We start from the raw sequence: 21,207 nt of genomic DNA on the forward strand, positions 1-21,207 counted from the left end.
GGGACCTGGTCAGGGACTCGCACAGAAGCATTTACTGTGTGCCTGCTATGTACGAGGCCATTTGGGGGATGTAAAAATGCCAGACAGGCTTTTAATAAGTCACTTGTCCAGGCCCCAAAGCTCATCATTTCTATGTAAGTAGAGCTCATTTGTCCATATTCGGAGCCTGCCTGTTTTCTCATTTTAATAAGGAAAGTCTTTGTGAAAATGAAGGGTGTGGGGACTCTACAGACAGTAGCCCTTGGCAGTCTCCCCCTCGCTTAAATTGCCATGGAGGAGTAAATTCCCAGCCTCTCTGGGAAGCGCGTCTTCTCCGAAACACAGCCCCAGGTCGGAGAAGCAGCTTTAGCATTTGGCAGTCTTGTCCTGCCTCCTGTTTGAGAACAGTACAAGGGCACCTCACACATCGGGCTGAGGACTGTCCCTTGGAGTGTGTGCGGGGGGGTCGCCTCCAACGGCCGGCAGGTCAGGTAGCACCCAAGGATGCCTGGGGACACACACATGCTGAATTGACAGCTGCAGAAACTCAGGAAACATTCACAACTTCCAGGAGGAAGAGGTGCTCCTGGCAACATCGTTTGCCTGTATTGCTCTTAATTGAATCTGGAGATGAGAGAATGGCCAGGTCAGACGAGAAGGGTCTCCCTGGGGGAACAGTGGCTTTCTGTTACTGCTCTCTCAGGTGCAGAGGGAAACGTCTTTCCCTGGAACCCGCTGCCTTCTGGTCTGGGCTTAGAAGTAGATGTTGGCAGTCAGAGTTACATGTGTTCGCTACCTTAGGTAATAGATGGAGTTCTTGAACGTAAAGACATTTTTCTCAATCGAGTCGCATTTGAAAAGTAGAGGGGATTTTTTTTTTTTTTTTAATCAGTGGAAAAGCCATTTCTGGCTTTTTCTGCAAACCAGGATCTGTCACAGAATCCTCTAAGTAAGAAATCACTTGGTAGCAGGAAGAACGTTCCTGGGATTTCTTTCTTTTGTCAGATTTTATTGTCATCTGTGGGGTTTTCATAAAACAAAGTCCACCTAGAAGTAGTCTCGAGCCGGTCCATCTTACTTTCTTTTCCTTAAAAAAGTTGACATGAAGTATCAGCGCCGTGTACTCTCAGCACAAGAGAAAACAAAACGAAACGAAACAAAAGCATGAGCCCCAACTCGGCTTCCTGGGGACAGCCTCTCTGACCCTGGACAGTCCTCCAGCCTCCTGGCTTCGGCAGCCCTTTTGTGTCTGTAAATGGCTGTCATCCAGGTGCCTCTGTTGAGCCAGTGGGGAAACGAGAGTCCCCGAGTCCAGGTGCTTGAAGCTTGTCTGGCAGGGCTGGGCCGGCAGACAGCGGCGTTTCCGGTTGCCGGAAGCAGCCTCGGGGGGGGTTTCCGGGATGGGCCGCGCGGGAGCAACACCACAGCGGGTATGCGAGGGGGGGCCTGGCCAGCAGCCACTCAGTTCTGTGCTCTTTGCAGATGCCACTCTCCTCTGCTGCTCAAGCCCCAGGGCGCGGGCCCTTTGGAGTGTGAAGGAGCCAGGGAACGGGAGGACAGCCTGGAAGGAAGCAGGCACCTGGGTAATAAGACATGCGGCTGGTCAGCTGGCCAGCCCTCCCGTCCTGCTCCCTCTTTTCTCCCATCCCTTGTCCATTCATTCATTCATTCATGCGTGCGTTCATCCCATGGTGAGCACCATCCTGTGACGATGCCCGTGTGGTCGGCTGGGTCTCCCAGTGTCACAGGGGACACGGTCATGGGCCACGGTACTTGTGGTGCCCACGGACATGGAACATTAGCTTTATGGTAGTTGTTCTGTGGACTCTTATTAGAGTCCGGTGAGACCAGAAAGTTCCAGGACCACAGTCCTGTTCATTTCTACCAGACCATTTTGTTGTCCTGCTTCTGTGTTTGCTTTGCTCTTTTGTTAACACTAGAAATTAGATATTCAACTCTTCTCTTCTTTATGTGACAGAAACCAAATGGCATGGCCCGCCCTCCAAGGTCCTGAGTTCCTACAAAGAAAGAGCCCTGCCGAAGGATGGAAGTTGCAAGGACTCCCCCAATAAGCTTTCCCACGTAAGTCCTTCATTGGCGGGCTAATCTCTCGCACAGCCGTTCTGAGGCATCTCAGCACACAGCATTAGCAGTTCTGCCAGGGACTCTCAGTGGGGGCGAGGTAAAAATGAGTAAAGAAGGTAAGTTCCTGGGCGCCTGGGTGGCTCAGTTGGTTAAGCGACTGCCTTCGGCTCAGGTCATGATCCCGGAGTCCCGGGATCGAGTCCCGCATCGGGCTCCCTGCTCGGCGGGGAGTCTGCTTCTCCCTCTCCCACTCCCCATTTGTGTTCCCTCTCTCGCTGTGTCTTTCTCTGTCAAATAAATAAATAAAATCTTTAAAAAAAAAAAAAAAAAAGAAGGTAAGTTCCTTTTTTCTCCCCTCCTTGATTTGTAAAGAACCTTAAAGAAAGGTCACACAGTAAATTATTGGCAAAGCCAAGATTATACCCTCAGCCTTTTGATCCCTGATACCCAGTGTAATAGTTACTAAATCACAGTCCTATTTTTATCTGTGAACTCTTCACCCCCTTGTGGGCATTAGCTGGTGGGCATGGCCGGAAACTGTGAAGCGGCATGTGTGGTCGGAGCAGCTCTGCCCATAGCTGGCCACTTACTGTGCAGTTCCAGATGGTTCCCAGTAATGCTTGTGGCTGCTAACTACCCTGCAGGCAGCGGTCCCACCACGCCCGGCACGTGGCTCGTGGTCATTTGCAGGCAGTGTTTCATTTACTGTTCCTTTACTCTTCACCCGCTGGGTGAGCTTACAAGCTGCTGTCGCTCGATGAAGCAAAACTTTCTGTCGAACGTGAAACATGAATTGTGGGCCGTTGCCACATAAAACCAACATTTTACTTTTATTTATTTTAAAGATTTTATGTATTTATTTGAGAGAGAGAGAGAGTGCAGAGGGAGAGTGAGAAGGAGAAGCAGGCTCTCTGCTGAGCAGGGAGCCCGATGCAGGGCTCGATCCCAGGACCCTGAGATCATGACCTGAGCCGAAGGCAGACGCTTCACCGACTGAGCCACCCAGGCGCCCTAAAGCCAACATTTTATTTTATTTTTTTTTATTTTTTTATTTTTTTAAAGATTTTATTTATTTGATAGAGACACAGTGAGAGAGGGAACACAAGCAGGGGGAGTGAGAGAGGGGGAAGCAGGCTTCCTGCTGAGCAGGGAGCCCAGTGCGGGGCTCGATCCCAGAACCCTGGGATCATGATCTGAGCTGAAGGCAGATGCTTAACGACTGAGCCACCCAGGCGCCCCTAAAGCCAACATTTTAGAGTAGCTTAGTTTTGAAAACTTGCAGGTGAAGAAATTTTACCGTGTTCTGACTTAGTTGCTTTTTCCGTCTTCCTTCAGGAGTCCTTGGCGAGCTTTACAGCGCGGGGGCTTGGGAACACATGTGACATTCCTGCCCTTAGCACTGTTGGGACCTTGTCTTGAGTCAGCCTAACAGTATCCCTAGAATTCCACCTTCACAAATCTCTAACGGTGGTTTAAACAAAGGAAGGCAGGTGTAGGAGTAGACCCGGAGAGTATCAGTGCACTGAAAAGGTCAAGGGCAGGTGGGTGTGCATAAGGAGCTGATGGGGTGGCCTGAAGAAGAAAAGCCAAGCCACTTTACGACAGGTCAGGGCATGGTCTTGTCCTCACGATCCCACCCTTCGCTGGTGCTTCAGGCCTCGTAGGTGTTCCCGGGCTACGCAGAGGAGCCGTGTCTCTAGGGGCACCTCGGTCAGATGGGGACATCTTTTCTCTTCCAGGGACCGCAAAGAGAGCCCCTGCACACTAGCACCTGGGGCACCCGGTGACTTGGGCTCTCTCAGAGGAGTCACTTACACTACATTGCGCTTTGCGGCTGCGGGACATTACAGTGTATGATCTTGCTGGGTCCGCGTACCAATCACCCGAGCTCAGTGTTAGGAGCACAGAGAGGGGCTGAGTGATGGGACAACACCGTGCCGCTGTGATTCAAACCCGAGTCATCTGCCCACACCCAGGGCTGGCACTGTACTTTGTCACAGGAGAATTTTCTTGGTAAAAGGCTGCTCTCCCCCTTTATGTAATTTTCCGTGTGCTTTCCCAGTCTGTGTAACATGTGTTGATTATTTTCTGGTTAGTGACACCGTGGTCATACTTCCGTGTGCTGGGCACGAATAATTGAACAGAGGCTTGAGAAGATCCCATTTAACTTAAAATGAATTGTGAGAGGAATTAGGAATCTAGGACTTCTGCATCAAATCAGATTTTTTTTTTTTTTAAGCGAATTCTCTCCTTGCCTCATGTTGAAGAGCGAGTAGAAAGGGTTCAGGGGCGATCATCTGTTCTGTAGCTTTGTGCATTTGGGTGAGACTAATCGTCTTCACAAAGAAACAAAGTATGGGCTCTGTCTGAAGCCTTCCCATTTCTCTCTTCCCAAGATTGGAGACAAAAGTTGCTCCAGTCACTCCAGCAGCAACACGCTCTCCAGTAACACGTCCAGCAACAGTGACGACAAGCACTTTGGGTCTGGGGACCTGATGGACCCGGAGCTGCTGGGGCTGACCTACATCAAGGGGGCCTCCACGGACAGCGGCATCGACACGGCCCCCTGCATGCCCGCTGCGGTCCTGGGCCCCGTGCACCTGGCGGGCAGCAGGTCGGTGATCCACAGCCGTGCTGAACAGTGGGCCGACTCAGTCGACATCTCGGGGCCCGAAGACGAGCAGGCGAAGATGTTCGCGGTACACGGCTACGCGCCGGCCATCTCGGCGGGCAGCGCGGCCAACGGCAGCATGGGTGACCTCAGCGAGATCTCATCTCATTCCAGGTCAGTGCCCCCCACCCGACTGGTGCCCCCGGGTCCCGCGGGGGTCGGGGAGGGGCCTGAAACGGGAGCAGCAAGGTGTCTTGTCACCTGGCCGCCCAGCCACCTGACTTCGGGTGAAGTGCTTATTTTGGAAGTCTGATTATGAAATTTGCACACCAGGAAGTCACTAGCGTGGCTGGTAACTTTACCTCCTCTTTTAACTCGAGAGAGAACTGTGCACAGATAGTAATTGCTTGAGTCAGGCCACTGACCTCTCTTTCCCAGTTTAATCTGTTCCTAAGTTATTGGGAGACGTGGACAGAAGCTGGACAGTACTCAGGTTAGAGCGCCCGGTAATTGGGGGGGCCCTGCATTGTCTGTGCGTAGCTCTCCCCGATGAAGGCAGTGCTCGCGGCTTCTGTGTTCCAAAGGCCCCCTTACAGAACGGGGGACCCGACGTCGGAGAGTACATTCAGATTATCAGTTCAATTTCTTTTTAATAAAGACTCACTAAATTTAAAGGAATTGTATTGGAAGTACAGATGTTTAATACACAGTTACAAGTAGTTTTAAACTCTTACGTGATGTAGGTCTGTACAACAGTTTTAAAACTCCTATAATTTGTGATTTCTGCTGTCAGATGAGACGAAAATCTATTTGTTCAGGTAGTGGACAGAATTTAACCCCTACACACAGACCACCCTAATTTCCCTTCTTGTCTGCAAGGCTTCCTAACTCAGCTCCCGGTTACTGTCGGGCTTTTCCCCCGAGCTCTTCTCAAGGCCACTGCTGCCCCCGGACCTTCTCCCTTCCTCCCATGGCCACCACCAGGGGCAGGGACTTCACGGGGTCTCTGCTTGAAGCCATGATGGGCAACCCCCTATGCAGTCAGCGGGCAGAGACAGGAGGAGCCGCGATCCCATTCTCAAAGCCAATGTGATCCCATTCTCAAAGCCAGCTTCCCTCCCCTGGAAGTCGTGCAAAATTATCTCTGTGAGACTTGCACACGCATGCGCAAACTCACTGCTGCTGTTCCGCTTTTCTTGTCCTGTGGCTCACACCTTTATCAGTGTCTCAGTTACCGTTCGTGTCACTAGAAGGTGTTTATGTTACAAGTCAAACTCCCCACTAATCGGTTCACATGACAAAGGCAGTATTTTGGCTCCTGTGACTGAAAAGTCCAGAACTGTCAAGGTTCTTCTGCTTGCAGCTCCATGATACCACCCAAGACTGGGTCAACCTCCATCTTTAAGCTCCACATGATAGCCCCCAAAATCTCAGGGGGCCCCTCTTGGTTGAAAATGACCGTGTCACCTGCAGTCCCCCCGAGCCCATGCTCCAATGTCCACAGGAAGAAAGTGTGGTTCTTCTCTAGATTCGGCAAAAACTCTACCACCCCCATCTGCATATTATCACCTCACGTCCCCTTGGTTTTACCACTGTGGTAGGGGGCACCACTGTCTGAGGCAGGCAAAGTCCCTCCTCGATAGGGCCGGTCCCCACCCCCCACGCCCCCGCTGAACCATGCGGCTGAGGGGCAGTGAAGACAGCTGCTTCCCCAGAAGAAAATCGGGGTATTGTTTCACCAGGAAAAGGGGGAGCGGTTGCCAGACAGGGGAATCCTAAGGGTCCACCCACACTCAGTCTCCTTCTGTTGGGGCAGAGGGAGCATGGGATATGGAGATTATTTTCAAAATAGATGTTCTTACTACCGTTGACCAGGTCTCTTTAATAATTTGACTTAAAATATGTTTAGTGATAAATAACTGATATAATATAGACATATTAGCAGGGACTTCGGTTACCTGCATTATTCCTATCCAACTTCCAGGACAGTTGAAAACTGGGTATACTATAGAAATCATCTTGGGATTTTATACCCACCTAATGTCTTGTTCAGAGTTTACAAGTTTTGTAAAACAGCTGACTTCAGGAGACCTTATTAGACAAATGTAATGGGCATCGCAAATAGAATTTTGTAGCACTATTAAGGAAAATTTCTGGAAGCCGCTTTGAGAGCATATTCGTTTATAAATAGAGGTAGGGATATTTATAGGCATTTGAAGTGGATTTTCTTGAATACCTTAACCATTCATTAATTTAATGGGTGAGGCTATTAGAAAGTATATAAAAGTGGGAGATTGAATTTCTGATTGATTTTACTTTTTTCTACCACTTTAAGCTGAATGTGTGCACAGCTGTTGTGGAAATGATATATGTTGAGGGACTGGAATCTTTACCACCTGGCTGGGGTTTTCTTGTGGTTCAGTACGAAATTCAGTCATTAAATTGAATCTTTTGAATACTTCCTTCTGTCCTCTGACCTGCGCAGGAGAACTAGAGAAAATAAGACTTAAAACATTTTGAAGTTTTTAAAATACTTAAAATTCTTAAAGATTGTTATATCTATGTATGTATAAAATATAAGTATTTTATCTTGAAATACTTTAAGCATTAAATATATTGATACTTTACCTTTAAAATATTTAACACTAAGATTTAAAGTCTCTGCAGGTGGAGGTAAAAGGAATTTTGCTCATGAAAGCCTCTGTCAGATTCTCTAGACCCTGAAGGGCCAGCATGTTTGCGATGACTAAATCACCAGCCCCCCACATTCCTCTCCTGTCTCTGTTCGAGCTGATGCGTGGTCACTGGGGAGCTGAGGCCCAGCGCCCAAGGGTCTGGGTTGTGACTGGGAGTAGCCCAAGTAGCAGAAGGAGCAGAATGAACTTGTTGTAGGGGCTGACGCCAGGGCTGACCATCCAGGCTGAGGTCACACCCCGGCCCCCACGCACTCTGGATCCCATCCCGTTTTACTTTCTGGTTAGCACTCACCCCTGGCTGAAATGGTTTGTGCTTTCTGTGCATCTCTGCGCGTACAACTGTAGCTCACTGGTACCTCCCTTCACCGGAGCGTCCCGGAGGCTGGAAGGCCCTTGACCTGTCCTGTTCATTGTGTATCCACAGAACTTAGTGCACTTCTCTGCACATGGTGGGCCTTGGACTCCTTGGGACACAAAGGAGGGCATATAGGAAGAGTGCTTGGTAAATGCTTACTGACTGAGTTCATAAACCCACTGGGGGGTTTCCCTTGGAAAAGTAGGAGGCACGTGGGATCAGCCGTTCCCAGGTCTGATTTTCAGGAGCCCAGATCAGTGCATGGCATGCTCTTAATACTCAGACTCAGCTCCTGTACCGCCAGCTCCACCAGCCCCAGCGCCCACATGCTTGCTCCCCAGCAGCCGTCCAGGAGGAAAGCAAGCATGGAGTTGTATATGTGGTAGGATTCCAGGACTGGGCTGAGGGAGACGGAGGACTTAAAACTCTTTAAGACAAGCTTCTGTGGCAGGTGGAGGGGTACGTGGGAGTCATCCAGAAAGCAGGACAAGCAGACAAGCAGGATGCAGCCTGCTCTCTCTGCTGCTCAGACCTTTAGTTCAGCAGCCCCCCCCCCCTTTTTTTGTCTTTCTGCAAGGGCAGGGCACTTAGGTAAGAGCTCAGAACACAAAGTAGGATTCGTATCAGCCTGACCAAGGTTTTGCAAAGTGAAATGAATCAACTGCAGAAAATAATAATGATTTCCTGTTCTGGACTCTTCTGCATATTGGCTCATATTATCGCTTGTTTATCATTATTCATACCCTTTTCTTAGTAGCAGTTATTGGAAGTTGGAGGTGAAACTGGAAAATAAGAACTTTAGTCTAGAAGGGAAGGATTCATGAAAAGCTTATTACCAACATTCTAGAATATTTGCCCATTTCAGAGAAAACTTTTATAATGATGTTATTGCTGCTAAGCATAGAGTTTTGCCATATTACTCATCAAATCGATTTAGTAAATTTGTTCTTGGAGTTTAAAAGTTTATTTATCACCACATCAAAAACTAATGAGGTATTGTATGGTGACTAACATAACATAATAAAATTTAAAAATTAAAAAAAAGTTTATTTTCTTTAGTAATCTCTATACCCAGCGTGGGGCTCAAACCCATGACCCCAAGATCTTCTTAGAGTTTAAGGTTAAATATTTTACTCTTGGGGTAAAAGACAGTTTTAATCAAGTCTGAATTAGCAAAATAACTTTTGTAAAATGAATAGAAAAGCACAGAACGGCCTCTGACCCTGCTCTCATTATTCATAATACATTCTCAAAAGATGTTCATTTTGGTCATTTCAGCAGGACATGTGAGTGGCTTATGCAGCATGTTAACTGTCCCAGACTTGGGGAACCCTAAGACTTTGACTATAAAACATCTCAGGGATAATCAAAGACTTGAAGGTATGTGATGCTTGTGGTAGCTAAAGGCAACGCACTGTCCTTCACTGGGCTCTGAATGGGGAAATTATTACCATAAGCATTATTGGGAGCAGTTGGGAAATTAGAATTTAGACTATATATTAGGTGATAGCACTGCATTAATGTGTGATTTCCTGGGTGTGATAATCATGTTGTTACCATGTGGGAGAACGTCCTTCTTATTTTTAGGGGCTCTATGCTGAAACGCAGGAGTGCAACTAATTCTCAGATGGTTCAGGAAGGAATATATGTACAGAGGAATAATGCAGATGTAGCAAGATAGTAACAGTTCGTGGCTGTAGATGAAGGATGGATGGGCGTTTTTCTCCTATTTTTACACCTTACCCCAGATCTGAAGTTTTTCAAAATAAGCAGCTTAAGGGGAAAATATACAGGCCTTCAGACCCCATTGCCTGGATGTGGAGCTTTCATTTTGGGAGGTGACTCCCGGGTGGGCACCCCAGCAAATGAAAAGAGTTCATTAGCTCCCTTTCTTAGTCCTTGCTTCTTCCTTGGGTAGCTTGGGGCTGGGAAGGCAGGAAACATCTGCCCCCGGATTCCACGTTCTAGAGCCCAGACTGAAGTTGCTTTGAGTCCCACGCAGGAATGCCAGACCTACCACCAGCAGCTGAGTTACTTCATAGTAGTAAATGAGATGTTTTATTTGTTTTGTTTTGTTTGTTTTTTAATTTTTCCTATACCACAGTGTCTCCAGCTATGTAAACCGTCAAAAATGAGTTGGTTTATTTTGTTACCCTACTTCCTTTTAAATGTTATAACAAGTCCATTTTAATAACCATTCTTAATTTTGGACTTTTCTTTTTTACTGCCTGCATCATATGATACTTGCTTGATTATGTAGGTTGTTTAGAAAGGTGGGTGCTTATCAGGGTTTTCAGAATAAGGTTATATTTCATCCTACCAGGAGGCCTACCATAATTTAAACATTTAAATGTTTTCATGTTTGTAGAGTAATCCCCTGATCTCTGTTCTTATTCATTTTTCATAAACCGTTATATTGTCAATCTTCCTGAATTAAAAAAAGGTCTTTAGGCTTTTATATTTCAAGAGGTGGTTGTACAGTCAGTGGGGAGTCCTTCTGGCCTTAGGTTAAACACTGACTTTAAAAAATTTTGTTCGTTTGTTTTAGGGATTGCATCATTTAAATTTTATTTTGTGGCTGTTCTATCATGTGGTCATACAGCAAACATGCACACAGCCACCAGATACGGAATTGGCATTTCTGTGTCAGAAGATCCCCGTGTCCCACCACCCACAGCCCCTTCTTCCTCAGTAGCCACCAACTCGCTTTCCTGATCATCCTGCCCTCGCGTCTCCTCATTGTTTTACTAACCGAATATGTATGTTTCTGAACGCTATTTTGCCTGTTTATAAACTTCCTTTAAAAATGGAATCACACTTGACGTATTCTTTGTGACTTGCTTCTTTTTCTGCATGACGTCTGTGAGGCTCAGCCGAGTTGTTTGTGTGCTCAGCTCATTTATTCATGGCATATTCCCTTTACCCATTCTCGTTTATTGATTGACTGTCCATTTTGCTACTGCTGATTCAGGTTGCACCGTTGGGGACCTATTAAGATCAGTCCTCCTGTCCACACTGTTACCTCTTTCCAATTGCATCCGTGCAGGGGTCTATCTGCGGTGTCCCCTGAGGAGCGGAATTGCTGGGTCATACGCCGTGCAGTGCACACCTTTGCAGGTCATGTCCAGACTGCCTTCCAAACTGTCTGACACACTTTTCACTCCTACCAGCAGTGGGAGGGCACCCATGGCTCCCCGGCCCGGCTAACACTGGACACTCACGGTCAGACACTCCCATGTTTGCACGTGTGGTGAGCGCGCCGTGATACTCTGTCGTGATTTACGTTGGCATTTTCTGGACAGCAGCTGAGCTCGAGCACCTTCTTTTGGGTTTCCCGTCTTTAGAAGCATCAGTTTAAGTACGTTGCTTGTGTTTCTCTCTGATTTTCTTCTGATTGTTTTTAACATCCTTCCAGCCACAGGGGTACGGCTTTCACATGAACGTCCTCAGCCTGTGGAAAATTAGGCATTCTATCAAGGCCCATGGTGGAAGGACGGCTGGGTCTGCCTCATTCCCAGGGGTAACGCACGGTGGCCCTGAATCTGGAGGCATGCCAGCAATGCTGGAATCTGGTTCTATGACAGTCTTTGTCTGTTTTTCTCCTCAGTGGTTCACACCATTCAGGAAGCCCTTCAGCTCACTGTTCCAAAAATAGTGGGTCTCTGGATACATCCAAAGTCTACATCGTGTCTCACAGCAGTGCCCAGCAGGTCCCTGGGTCCGTGTCCAAGCCCTACCACAGGCAAGGGGCAGTGAGCAAGTACGTCATCGGCTGGAAGAAATCGGAGGGCAGCCCGCCACCTGAGGAGCCCGAAGTGACTGAGTGTCAGAGGTAAGGTGGCCGGCGGCTCGTCTCTAGGCAACCTTACACACTGTGGGGATTGACTAAGCACGTGTATTTTTCCCCCCGACAGAAGTAGATTTTCTAAAAAGGAGTAATCTAGAAACATCTCTGTAAAACTTCTGAAATGTTAGCATTTATGTTTCTCTTTGAAAGTCTTCTCTTTCCTTGACGTTTGCATATAAAATCGAAAGAAATCCCTGTTCTTTATTCTTATTTCCAAAAAGCTGCCTGCAATAGAAAAGTCATGGTAATATGCTATTGATGGTGCAACTGTAGAGCCTGTAAATAAACAAGTTCAAGGACAATTTGAATTCCCACAGAGTCCGTGAGTGTGTTTCTTAAATTTGGTGTGTAAGTGACATCATCAAAGGAAAAGTACTCTATCTACCTAATTTTAACATGACTTTGGTTTCCCTTTCAGTCGTTAAGTTTTATGGGGACAGGTAGGGAGGGATGTTATGTACCTATTTGAAAAAAGAAAAAAGGCACCGATAATCTCTTTGATAGGACATGTGGAAACTGCTACTGTCTCTTTGAAGAGACAGGTAAAGAAATCACATTTCAAGGATACAAAGCAAGGGCAGTCAAATGCATTTCACTATTCGTTTGCTTATTTTTAAAAGGACAGCCTTAAGAAAAAAAAAACCCTCCCATGCACCAAATTATGAGGTCCCCGTGTTCGGCTGGGTCCAAAGTACTATCAACACCAGCAGGCGTGGAGGGTGCGCTGGGGGCTGCAGTGATTTTGTTTGGTTGGTAAACTGGTATCACTTTTTCCCCTTAAAACATGATCCCACTTCTTAAATAGGGAGAGCCTGATACTGCTTTCTCAATTAAAAAATCATTTCAGTGTTGAAACCAGAAATGGAATCTTCTTGTTAAAAAAAAAAGAACCATCATGTCAATAATTGCAGATGAGTTATTTAGAAAGGAATTTCATAGTGATAACCACCCTTTTGGACCATAGATGCAAATTCCTGATGATAACGTTGGTATTTCTGCCTCTTTAATACGTCTTCTGAGTGCTTCCCAGAAGTGCATCCCAAGCCTTTTAAGTTCTGTATGGAAGCACTGTTGGAGCGGAGGGCTCTCTCAGAGAGTCAGGAAGGGGTGACAGGTGCCCGTGTGGATGCTCTTCTCTCCAGAGCCCCCAGAGTTTGTGCATTTTAACACACAGGTTTGATGGCACTGACCTTCAGTCAAAGAAGGGCAACCTCAGGGGCATTGTGAGGAAGGGGTCTGTGGATGTGGGTAGCAGAGCATCACACGGGGTCAGTGCTCAGGCCAGGCCTCTGTGTGGTGGGCCGTACTCATCCTGTGGGGGCAACAGGCACCCCCGGCCTTGTCCAGCTAAGTCAAGGGCTCCTAAAACAAGGAAACACTCCATTTAATGTGGAAGTGATGAATCTCTAACACCTGCAGACTGCAAAAACAGTGTTCCACCAGATCACTGAAAGATGCTCGGAAAAGGATTAGCCAAGCATAGTGTGTTTGTGCCACAGAGAACTACAGAATGTTACCGTCTCATTGTACATAAAATAGAAGATCGGTTATGCCCTCTGCAAGTTTCCAGTTATCCCTTTAAAATCATACTGTGGAACGCTCACTGATTGAACCTGACCCACCTCAGAAACAAAGCAAAAGCCACAGAGACTTCCAGATAACTACTGTTAAAATTTTGAGCATGTCTGTGTGAGTTTCTTACTCTGGTAATTTCCCAGTGAGCTCTCGCCCTGTGACATGATAGCCTTGCTTTTGAAATAGAGTCATCTCAGTAACACGTGACAGTAACACCCAGGTCATCCTCTGCGGCCTGCTGCCCTGGGCCACGGATTCCTGGAACACGACCTTGGAGGTCGTGCGGCAAGGACCGCTCACCTCTGCCCACAGTACAGCCACTGATGATTCCCTGTGTCCTCAGGAATGTTGGTTGCTCAGATTGCATTTCCAGAGTAAACCTTTCAAAGATGACTCCCTGGTTTTCTCCCTGGAAAAGAGCTGAAAACAGTAATTCTGTGAGACACTCTTTTGTTGTCCGTAAATACATTTTTATATCCTGATAATTAAGGGAGACAGTTGCTTTCTTTATCCAAACGGCCTTGCGAAATTGCTGATAATAAAACATGCTTGGCACACGCCTGAATCGATTACTCGTAAACTTCAGGCTCCCTCGGGTGCCTCTCTCCGTGTCGCCTGGGTGAGATGTGGGGGTGTGGCTGTCTAGCCACAAGAGAAAGCCTCTCTCGAGTTTCTAAGAAACACAAGGAAGCGTGCCTGCAAAGGACAGATGATAATCTCTGATGAATTATTGAAAATGTGTTTTCTGACATGGGCCTTTAAAAAAAAAAAATGGGCTCTATTTTTTCCCATCCAGGGCTTCAGGGATCTGATCTCTTTCTGAATTATTCAGAACTCTAACTTTGCAGTTGAGCTCCTTTCAAAGATGTAAAATGATGTGGGGGTCTGGCGCAGATGCAGCAACAGTGAATTGACTTAATAATTAAGCATCATGCGCATGAGTATGCAGTTGTCGAAACAGCAGATTTCAATCCTTCAGGCTACAGGCACTTGACAGAGAGACTGACCCCTGCTCTTAATTTCCCCTCTGGTTTGTTCCACAGGCTGTATGGCGAGATGGATCTCTTGTCCGCAGCAGCTCAGCAGACCGTGGTGGGGGATGCTGCTTCAGAAACTCAACACGTGCTGTCCAAAGAAGACTTCCTGAAACTGATGCTACCTGACAGTCCCTCAGTGGAGGAGGGGCGAAGAAAGGTTAGCGACTCCCAGAGGCCTTGAAGTTACCAGAAGTACTCAAGAAGGGTCTAGGGGGCGCCTGGGTGGCTCAATTGGTTAAGCGACTCCCTTCGGCTCAGGTCATGATCCTGGAGTCCCGGGATCGAGTCCCGCATCGGGCTCCCTGCTCGGCAGGGAGTCTGCTTCTCCCTCTGACCCTCCCCCCTCTCATGTGCTCTCTCTCTCTGTCAAATAATAAATAAAATCTTTAAAAAAAAAAAAAAAAAAAGAAGGGTCTAAAGAGACTCAGAAGTTTCAGGAATCCCCACCCACCCACAAGCATTCTCTCATGATTCTACCTGTTAGTCTGTGCGTGGCTGACCCTCTTCAGGGTTTGTTGTATCGGTTAGCAGAGCAAGCCTGGGAGAGGTTAGGAAGGGCAGCTTTCTAGCATGGATAGAGAGGACAGGGAATCTGGATATTTTCCCTTCTAATCCGGAGCTCACTCTTGTTCAAATGAAAAGGAAAAAAAAAAAAAAAATCAGGCATTGCCATGTTGACTGTGATCAGGGTAAACAGCAAGTCTGTCTGCCTCTGTCTTCCCTATAATAAAACAATACTGCAATTAACCTAATTGTGTTCTTAGAATAACACTCTAATTAGATACTACCTCAAAGCCGCTTTAATCTAATGCGCCTGTAATCATGTTCTGAAGGACCTGCTGGTGTGTGTGAAGAGGGAATCCCAGAAGAAGTCAATCATAATGAGTCCCCTTTTTTTTTCTAAACTTGTATCCAATCGTGTATATTGTACTGTATAAGCTTGGGTGCAGACCATTGTGCAAAAAGTGCAAATAGCTTTTCTTTTTATAGGAATAAACTCCTTGGCATGTGGGTCTTCCCCCACCCAAGACAAATCACCTTCTTTTCATAGCGTAAATTTAACTTTGTAGTCTGCACACATTCCAGTTACCATTCATCAGTTGGACAGGCCTGACAGAATGGAAGGAACACATACAATAGAAATATTTTTAGCCTCCTTGCTGCACTCACAAATGTAAATAGCCACTTCTGTATTTGTTTGATGCAAACATTCTGGCTTTTACTGTTGTTTATATAAAAGGAATGTGGTTCAGTGTGCAGAAGAAAAAGTTGAAAAGTCAGATTCAATTTCATTTTTCTTGAGTATTGGACCACTTGCTTCTTGAGTAAGAACTTTCCTCACCCTATCTGGGAGTTAACACACAGTCATTTCAGTGGTTCCCTTAAATCTGGTTATGATTGGTTTCTATAGCTCCATTTTCAATAATCGTAATGGACTTTTGTGGCTGATGACTTTTAAGTAGACAAGAAGATTTTCCTGGACTGATAGCATTTTTCTTGAACCTGTTTGCATGGCCTAGAAAGCTACCGTGTTCAGAATTAGTTTTATTATTATTTAGATGAGCTTGAACCTCCCATGCAGTTGATTGGTACAGAAATTGCCTAATCTGAAAACATAGTCATTTCAAATTAAAATCAAGCCAGCGCTATGTATGCTTTTGAATAACTGTGCCGGAAATTGCAACTTCTACATTTCCAGGAGCACTGCTCTGAGGTTATGGAGGTTCCGTTTAACATTTCAGAATTAATAAAGCCGTGCATGTCTAATTCGTGATCATATTTCACAGAATGTCAAAGGAGGAAAACATTCAAATCCAATAACTGCACCAGGGCCCTGGTGCATGTGCTTGGATGACCCATACGCCTGGTTTAGCATTCCTGAGCTAATGCTCCGTGCCTGCCTGTCTGCCTAGGGCGAACCCAGAGAGCAGGGTGAGCGAGGGGTCTGTGTACCCCCCGGATTTATTCCAATCAGTTCCGTGCTTTCAACTCTTTCACGTCTGTCTTCCCCCTTCTCCCCTTACATTTAAACCCCTAGTTTTCGTTCTATGGGAACTTGTCTCCGCGACGATCGCTGTACCGCACCCTCTCGGATGAGAGCATATGCAGCAATCGGAGGGGGTCTTCCTTCGGCAGTTCTCGAAGTTCAGTACTTGACCAGGCCCTGCCCAACGACATTCTGTTCAGCACCACCCCGCCCTACCACAGCACGCTGCCCCCCCGGACCCACCCTGCGCCCAGCATGGGGAACCTGAGAAGTAAGTGCAGGGTTGGGGGGGGCGGGTTGCTGAGCTTCTGTGGATGTGGGCTCTTCAGGTCATCTCCTACAGAGGTTTGGGGGGTTTGGTTTATTTTTTAAAATAAATGTATTATTTGGTATCTTCTTTTTTTATTATTAATTTTAAATATGATAAAAAGCACCAGAGTGGACATTTTCTAAAAGTTAAGCAATACCGGGGGCGCCTGGGTGGCTCAGATGGTTAAGCATCTGCCTTCAGCTCACATCATGATAGGACTCCTTACTCACTGGGGAGCCTGCTTCTCCCTCTTCCTCTCCCTCTCCCTTCCCCCGCTTGTTCTCTCTCTCAAACAAAGTCTTTTAAAAAAAAAAAGTTAGGCAATACTACCAATTTTGAAGAAAATTAAAAACCTCATATTAAACATTTTTATCAAGTAGTGGTCATATATCTATAGATATCTATATGTGTGTGTGTGTGTATAGGTAAATATCTTAGCTATTAAACTCATAAAAAATATCTTAAGACCTGATTTTATAAAGAAGAACCTATGGCACGGGAAGTAGATACTCTGGTGGGTAGCCTTCTGTTTCTGTTTCTTCTCGACGTTACATACCCAGTGGCGGTCAAGGTGGTAGACGGGCGTCAGGAGACCCGGGTCTTTAACCGGGCTCTCCCCACGGGCGGCAGCATGTCCTCAAGCTCATCCCTCAGCTCTCTGCGTCCGGTTTCCTCCCATCACAGATTAATGAGGCAATTCCTGCATGATTTTCCTTCACACCCTGAAATCTTTGATATTTATATAGTGTCCGTTTCTTATTAATGTGTCAGAGTTTAAGGGTGATAATTATTTTTACACTAGCTTTATTTTCTTTCTTTCAGAGTTTAGTTTCTATTGTACAGAAAGAATGAGGACTTAATCAGAAATATATTCATTATCAGGTTTTTTTTTCCTTGTTTCATCATAAAAAGCATTATCTTTAGAACCAATTTAAACTCCATCATACACATAGAAGTCTCAGGCTAAATGAAATAAAAGTTCTAATAATGCTTCTTCTGATGTGTAACCTAATTGGAAATGAACCTTGTCTCATGAAATTCTTAATCTATTTCTTTAAGTAACATAATAGCCTACCTATTATAACGAGTCCATTTGCCTAAATTGAGGAAACCTTCAAACTCCTTCTTGATAACCATATGAAAGGTCAAATACATTCTAATAACCTAATAATTCTCTAAATGTTTTTCCTTTTTTGTAAATAGATAACTTTAATGTTCTCTTGAAAGCCTTCATAAAATCAGTGAAACTATTTTCTTGCATATGTAATTTCTTTTATTTAAAATGCTTGATGTGTGGTCATGAAATCATCCATGGCCTATGTGTTGATGTAATTCTTCCATCCTACCCTTTACTTGCTTCCATATGAAAGATATGTATCCTTTTTTTTTTAGCTTTACTTTTTTTTTTTTTAATGAATTTTTTTTTAGAGCAGTTTTAGGTTCACAGCAAAATTTAGCAGGAGGCTCAGGGAGTTCCCAAATCCCCCTGTCCCCACACAGGCACAGGCTCCCTCCTGATCAACATCCCTCAGCAGGATACATTTGCTAGAATCCGCAAACCCGCACTGATATATTATCATCACTCAGAGCCCATAGTTTACATTAGGATTCACTCTTGGTGCTGTACATTCTGAGGGTCTGGACAAAGTAAAAAGACATGTACCCACCATTACAGTATCATACAGAATAATTTCATTTCACCTAAAACTCCTCTGTGCTTTGTTCATCCTCCCTCCCCCATACCCCTGGCAACCACTGATCATTTTACTGTCTCCCTTGTTTTGCCTTTTCCAGAATGTCATATAGTTGGAATCCTACAGTGTGTAGTCTTTCCAGACTGGCTCTTACCTCCATGGCTTTTCACGGCTTGAAAGCTTACTTCTAATCTTTAGTGCTGAATAATATTCCATTGTCTAGATGCCCCACAGTTTACTTTTCCATCCACCGACTGAAGGACTGCATCCTTTCTTAGTATTTTCAAAGCATAAATGCACAAGTAGGATACGTTACTTATTCACTATCCAAGTTCAAAAATGCCTTAACTTGTCCTCATTGTCCGTTTCTCTAGGAAAAGCAGTAAGAGCCGTCCTTGCCATTTGCTCTTTAATGAAACCTCATCTGTCAATGAGACTTCTCCAATTCTCTGAGTTACCGTAGCAACTCCTCAGAAAAAATTCTCTCGGTTCAATGAGTGAAATGACAAAATGTAAACAAGGGAGTGGGCCATAATTTGCATTGATGTGTCTGACTCCTGCACTCACCTGGTGTGTGAGTACACTTTTTATCTCCTCGACAGACTTTAGTCATCCTTCCCTTTCTGTGGTTTCAGGTCACTCAGCAGAGTAGCAGTGAGAAGATCCTGCTCTTGGAGTATGGTTCAAAACTGGGACAACAGATGTCTAGTGAGCGAGAAACGAGGACTACTTGAGGTCGTCCAGTTGTTTCTCTTAGTTTCTCAGAGACTTAGCCTCACGTGAAAGCTTGGAGGGGAAGTCAGTTCTGTCCAACTTTGAGTACTGGATGGCCAAGGAACCACATAGAAGAGCTAGGCAGAAACTCAGAAAGCATACATGTGAAGCTTTAAACCTCGAGCATTCCTAGCATGGGATCCTCAGAGAGAGAGTCTGTCCCTAGTAGAGACTCGTTCCTAATTTGGAGGAAGGATAGTGCAGAGAAAGGGTCAGCAGCTTCATCTCCTGACAGCGAATATTGCTGCAGCTTTTCTACGGGTATCTGTAACAATAATCACAGGCTTCTCGTTCAGATATTTTTAGCTGGTAAATGTCCCAAATTTGAATCTGTCTCTGAGTCTTTCTTCTCTAGAGATCGAGATCTTAATTCAACCTGGTGAGACAGGTACTTCACAAACACATTTTGGATGTGATTCATGCCATGATTCATGTATATTTCCTGTGAAGTCACTGAAATGTGCTGTATCATTGTGTCCTCAACTTGGAGGTGTGAAACTATGACCTGATCAAGCAATTGAAAATAATTCTGAAATGTTTCTGCATTGCAGTTAGGGCCTTTGTTTTCCTTACGAGTGGATTTCAGAACAAATTTTTTTCGGTGGCCCAGATAGAAAAAAATGGGGAGTGGCCCTTTGGACACACAGTTCACAGGCCAGAGAACCAGTGATATTGAAAAGCTTTCCCAGTATCCTTTTCCTCCTTGACCAGTTGGGCACCTGGCTTTATTCAGTGCAGTCCTGAGCACTGGCAGATTCCCAACATGTTTAAAGAGAATTCCTGATTTTCTTTTAATTTATTTGTAATTTTTTTCTTGGTAAATGTTTATTATAAAAATTCTGCCGTTTTAAATACTTTTTTACAAAGAAGGCTATGAATGTAATTTTAAGACAATAACAAGACATACCAATACTCTTAGATCTGCAAAATGTCATAAGAGACTCTATCCTGAACAGAACTGCCACAGGTTGATTAAAAAATCCGTCTTCAAGATTAAACAATATTTGAAATGGGAAGAGAACCTTCAGGAGGATAATATGAAGGCCTTATTTATGTAAATATTACTGCCTACTAAGAAGGCTCACATCCTTCGTGTTCCCCTCCGAAAACTGTTGCTGTTCCCCTTATTTTTCCTTTTTTAATTCTTTTTTTCTTTTTCTTTTTCTTTTATTTTGATTCCAGTATAGTTAACATACAATGTTGTATTAGTTTCAGGCAAACGATATAGTGATTAAACAATTCTTTACATTACTCAGTGCTCATCAGGATAAGCATATCCTTAATCCCCATCACCTATTTCCCCCATCCTCCCAGCACCTCCCCTGTGGTGACCATCAGTTTGTTCTCTATAGTTAAGAGTCTGTTTTTCAGTTTGTCTCTTTTTTTCCCTTTGTTTATAATAATTCTTAAATTCCGCATATGAGTGAAATCATATTGTATATGTCTTTCTCTGACTTGTTTCGCTTAACATTATACTCTCTAGCTCCATCCATGTTGTTGCAAATGGCAAGATTTCATCCTTCTTTATGGTCAAATAATATTCCAGTGCCTGTGTGTGTGTGTGTGTGTGTACACACACATACATACCACCTCTTCCTTATCCATTCATCTATCAGTGGACACTTGAGCTGCTTCCATAGTTTGGCTATTGTAAATAATGCTGCTATAAACATAGGGGTGCATGTATCCCTTTGAATTAGTGTTTTCATATTCTTTGTGTAAAGATCCAATAGTGCAATTACTGGATGATATGGAGGTTCTATTTCTAATTTTTTGAGGACCCTCCATACTGTTTTCCACAGTGGCTGCCCCAGTTTGCATTCCCGCCAATAATGCATGAGGGTTTCTTTTCCTGCACATCCTTGTCAACACTTGCTGTTCCTTGTGTTTTTTATTTTATCCATTCTGACAGGTATGAGGTGATATCTCATTGTGGTTTTAATTTGCATGTCCCTGATGATGAGGGATGTTGAGCATCTTTTCATGTGTCTGTTGGCCATCTGTATGCCATCTTTGGAGAAATGTCTCTTCATGTCTTCTGCCCATTTTTAAATTGGATTATTTGTTTTTTTGATGTTGAGTTGTATAAGTTCTTTATATATTTTGGATACTAATCCTTTATCAGATATGCCATTTGCAAGTATCTTCTTCCATTCAGTAGGATGTCTTTTAGTTTTGTTGATTTTTCCCCTGCTTTGCAGAAGCTTTTTATTTTGATGGAGTCCCAATAGTTTATTTTTGCTTTTGTTTCCCTTGC

The 21,207-nt window shown here is 44.9% G+C and overlaps 1 protein-coding gene across 8 annotated transcripts in view; it reads left to right on the top strand.

The window, feature by feature from the left end:
- SIPA1L2 (signal induced proliferation associated 1 like 2) overlaps positions 1 to 21,207 on the top strand; it is a 216,828-nt gene that overhangs the window by 175,918 nt on the left and 19,703 nt on the right. For all 8 annotated transcript variants that reach the window (XM_064594625.1, XM_064594628.1, XM_064594624.1 and 5 more), the window contains 6 exons: positions 1,462 to 1,562; positions 1,958 to 2,061; positions 4,461 to 4,849; positions 11,334 to 11,558; positions 14,192 to 14,342; positions 16,224 to 16,443. In XM_064594625.1, the coding sequence (XP_064450695.1) occupies positions 1,462 to 1,562; positions 1,958 to 2,061; positions 4,461 to 4,849; positions 11,334 to 11,558; positions 14,192 to 14,342; positions 16,224 to 16,443 (1,190 nt within the window). The remainder of the gene's footprint in view (positions 1 to 1,461; positions 1,563 to 1,957; positions 2,062 to 4,460; positions 4,850 to 11,333; positions 11,559 to 14,191; positions 14,343 to 16,223; positions 16,444 to 21,207) is intronic.

The sequence above is a fragment of the Mirounga angustirostris genome, unplaced genomic scaffold (assembly GCF_029215605.1).
Source record: "Mirounga angustirostris isolate CCGP_5_RB_7025 unplaced genomic scaffold, mMirAng1.0.hap1 SCAF_6, whole genome shotgun sequence".
In the NCBI taxonomy this organism is placed as follows: domain Eukaryota; kingdom Metazoa; phylum Chordata; class Mammalia; order Carnivora; family Phocidae; genus Mirounga; species Mirounga angustirostris.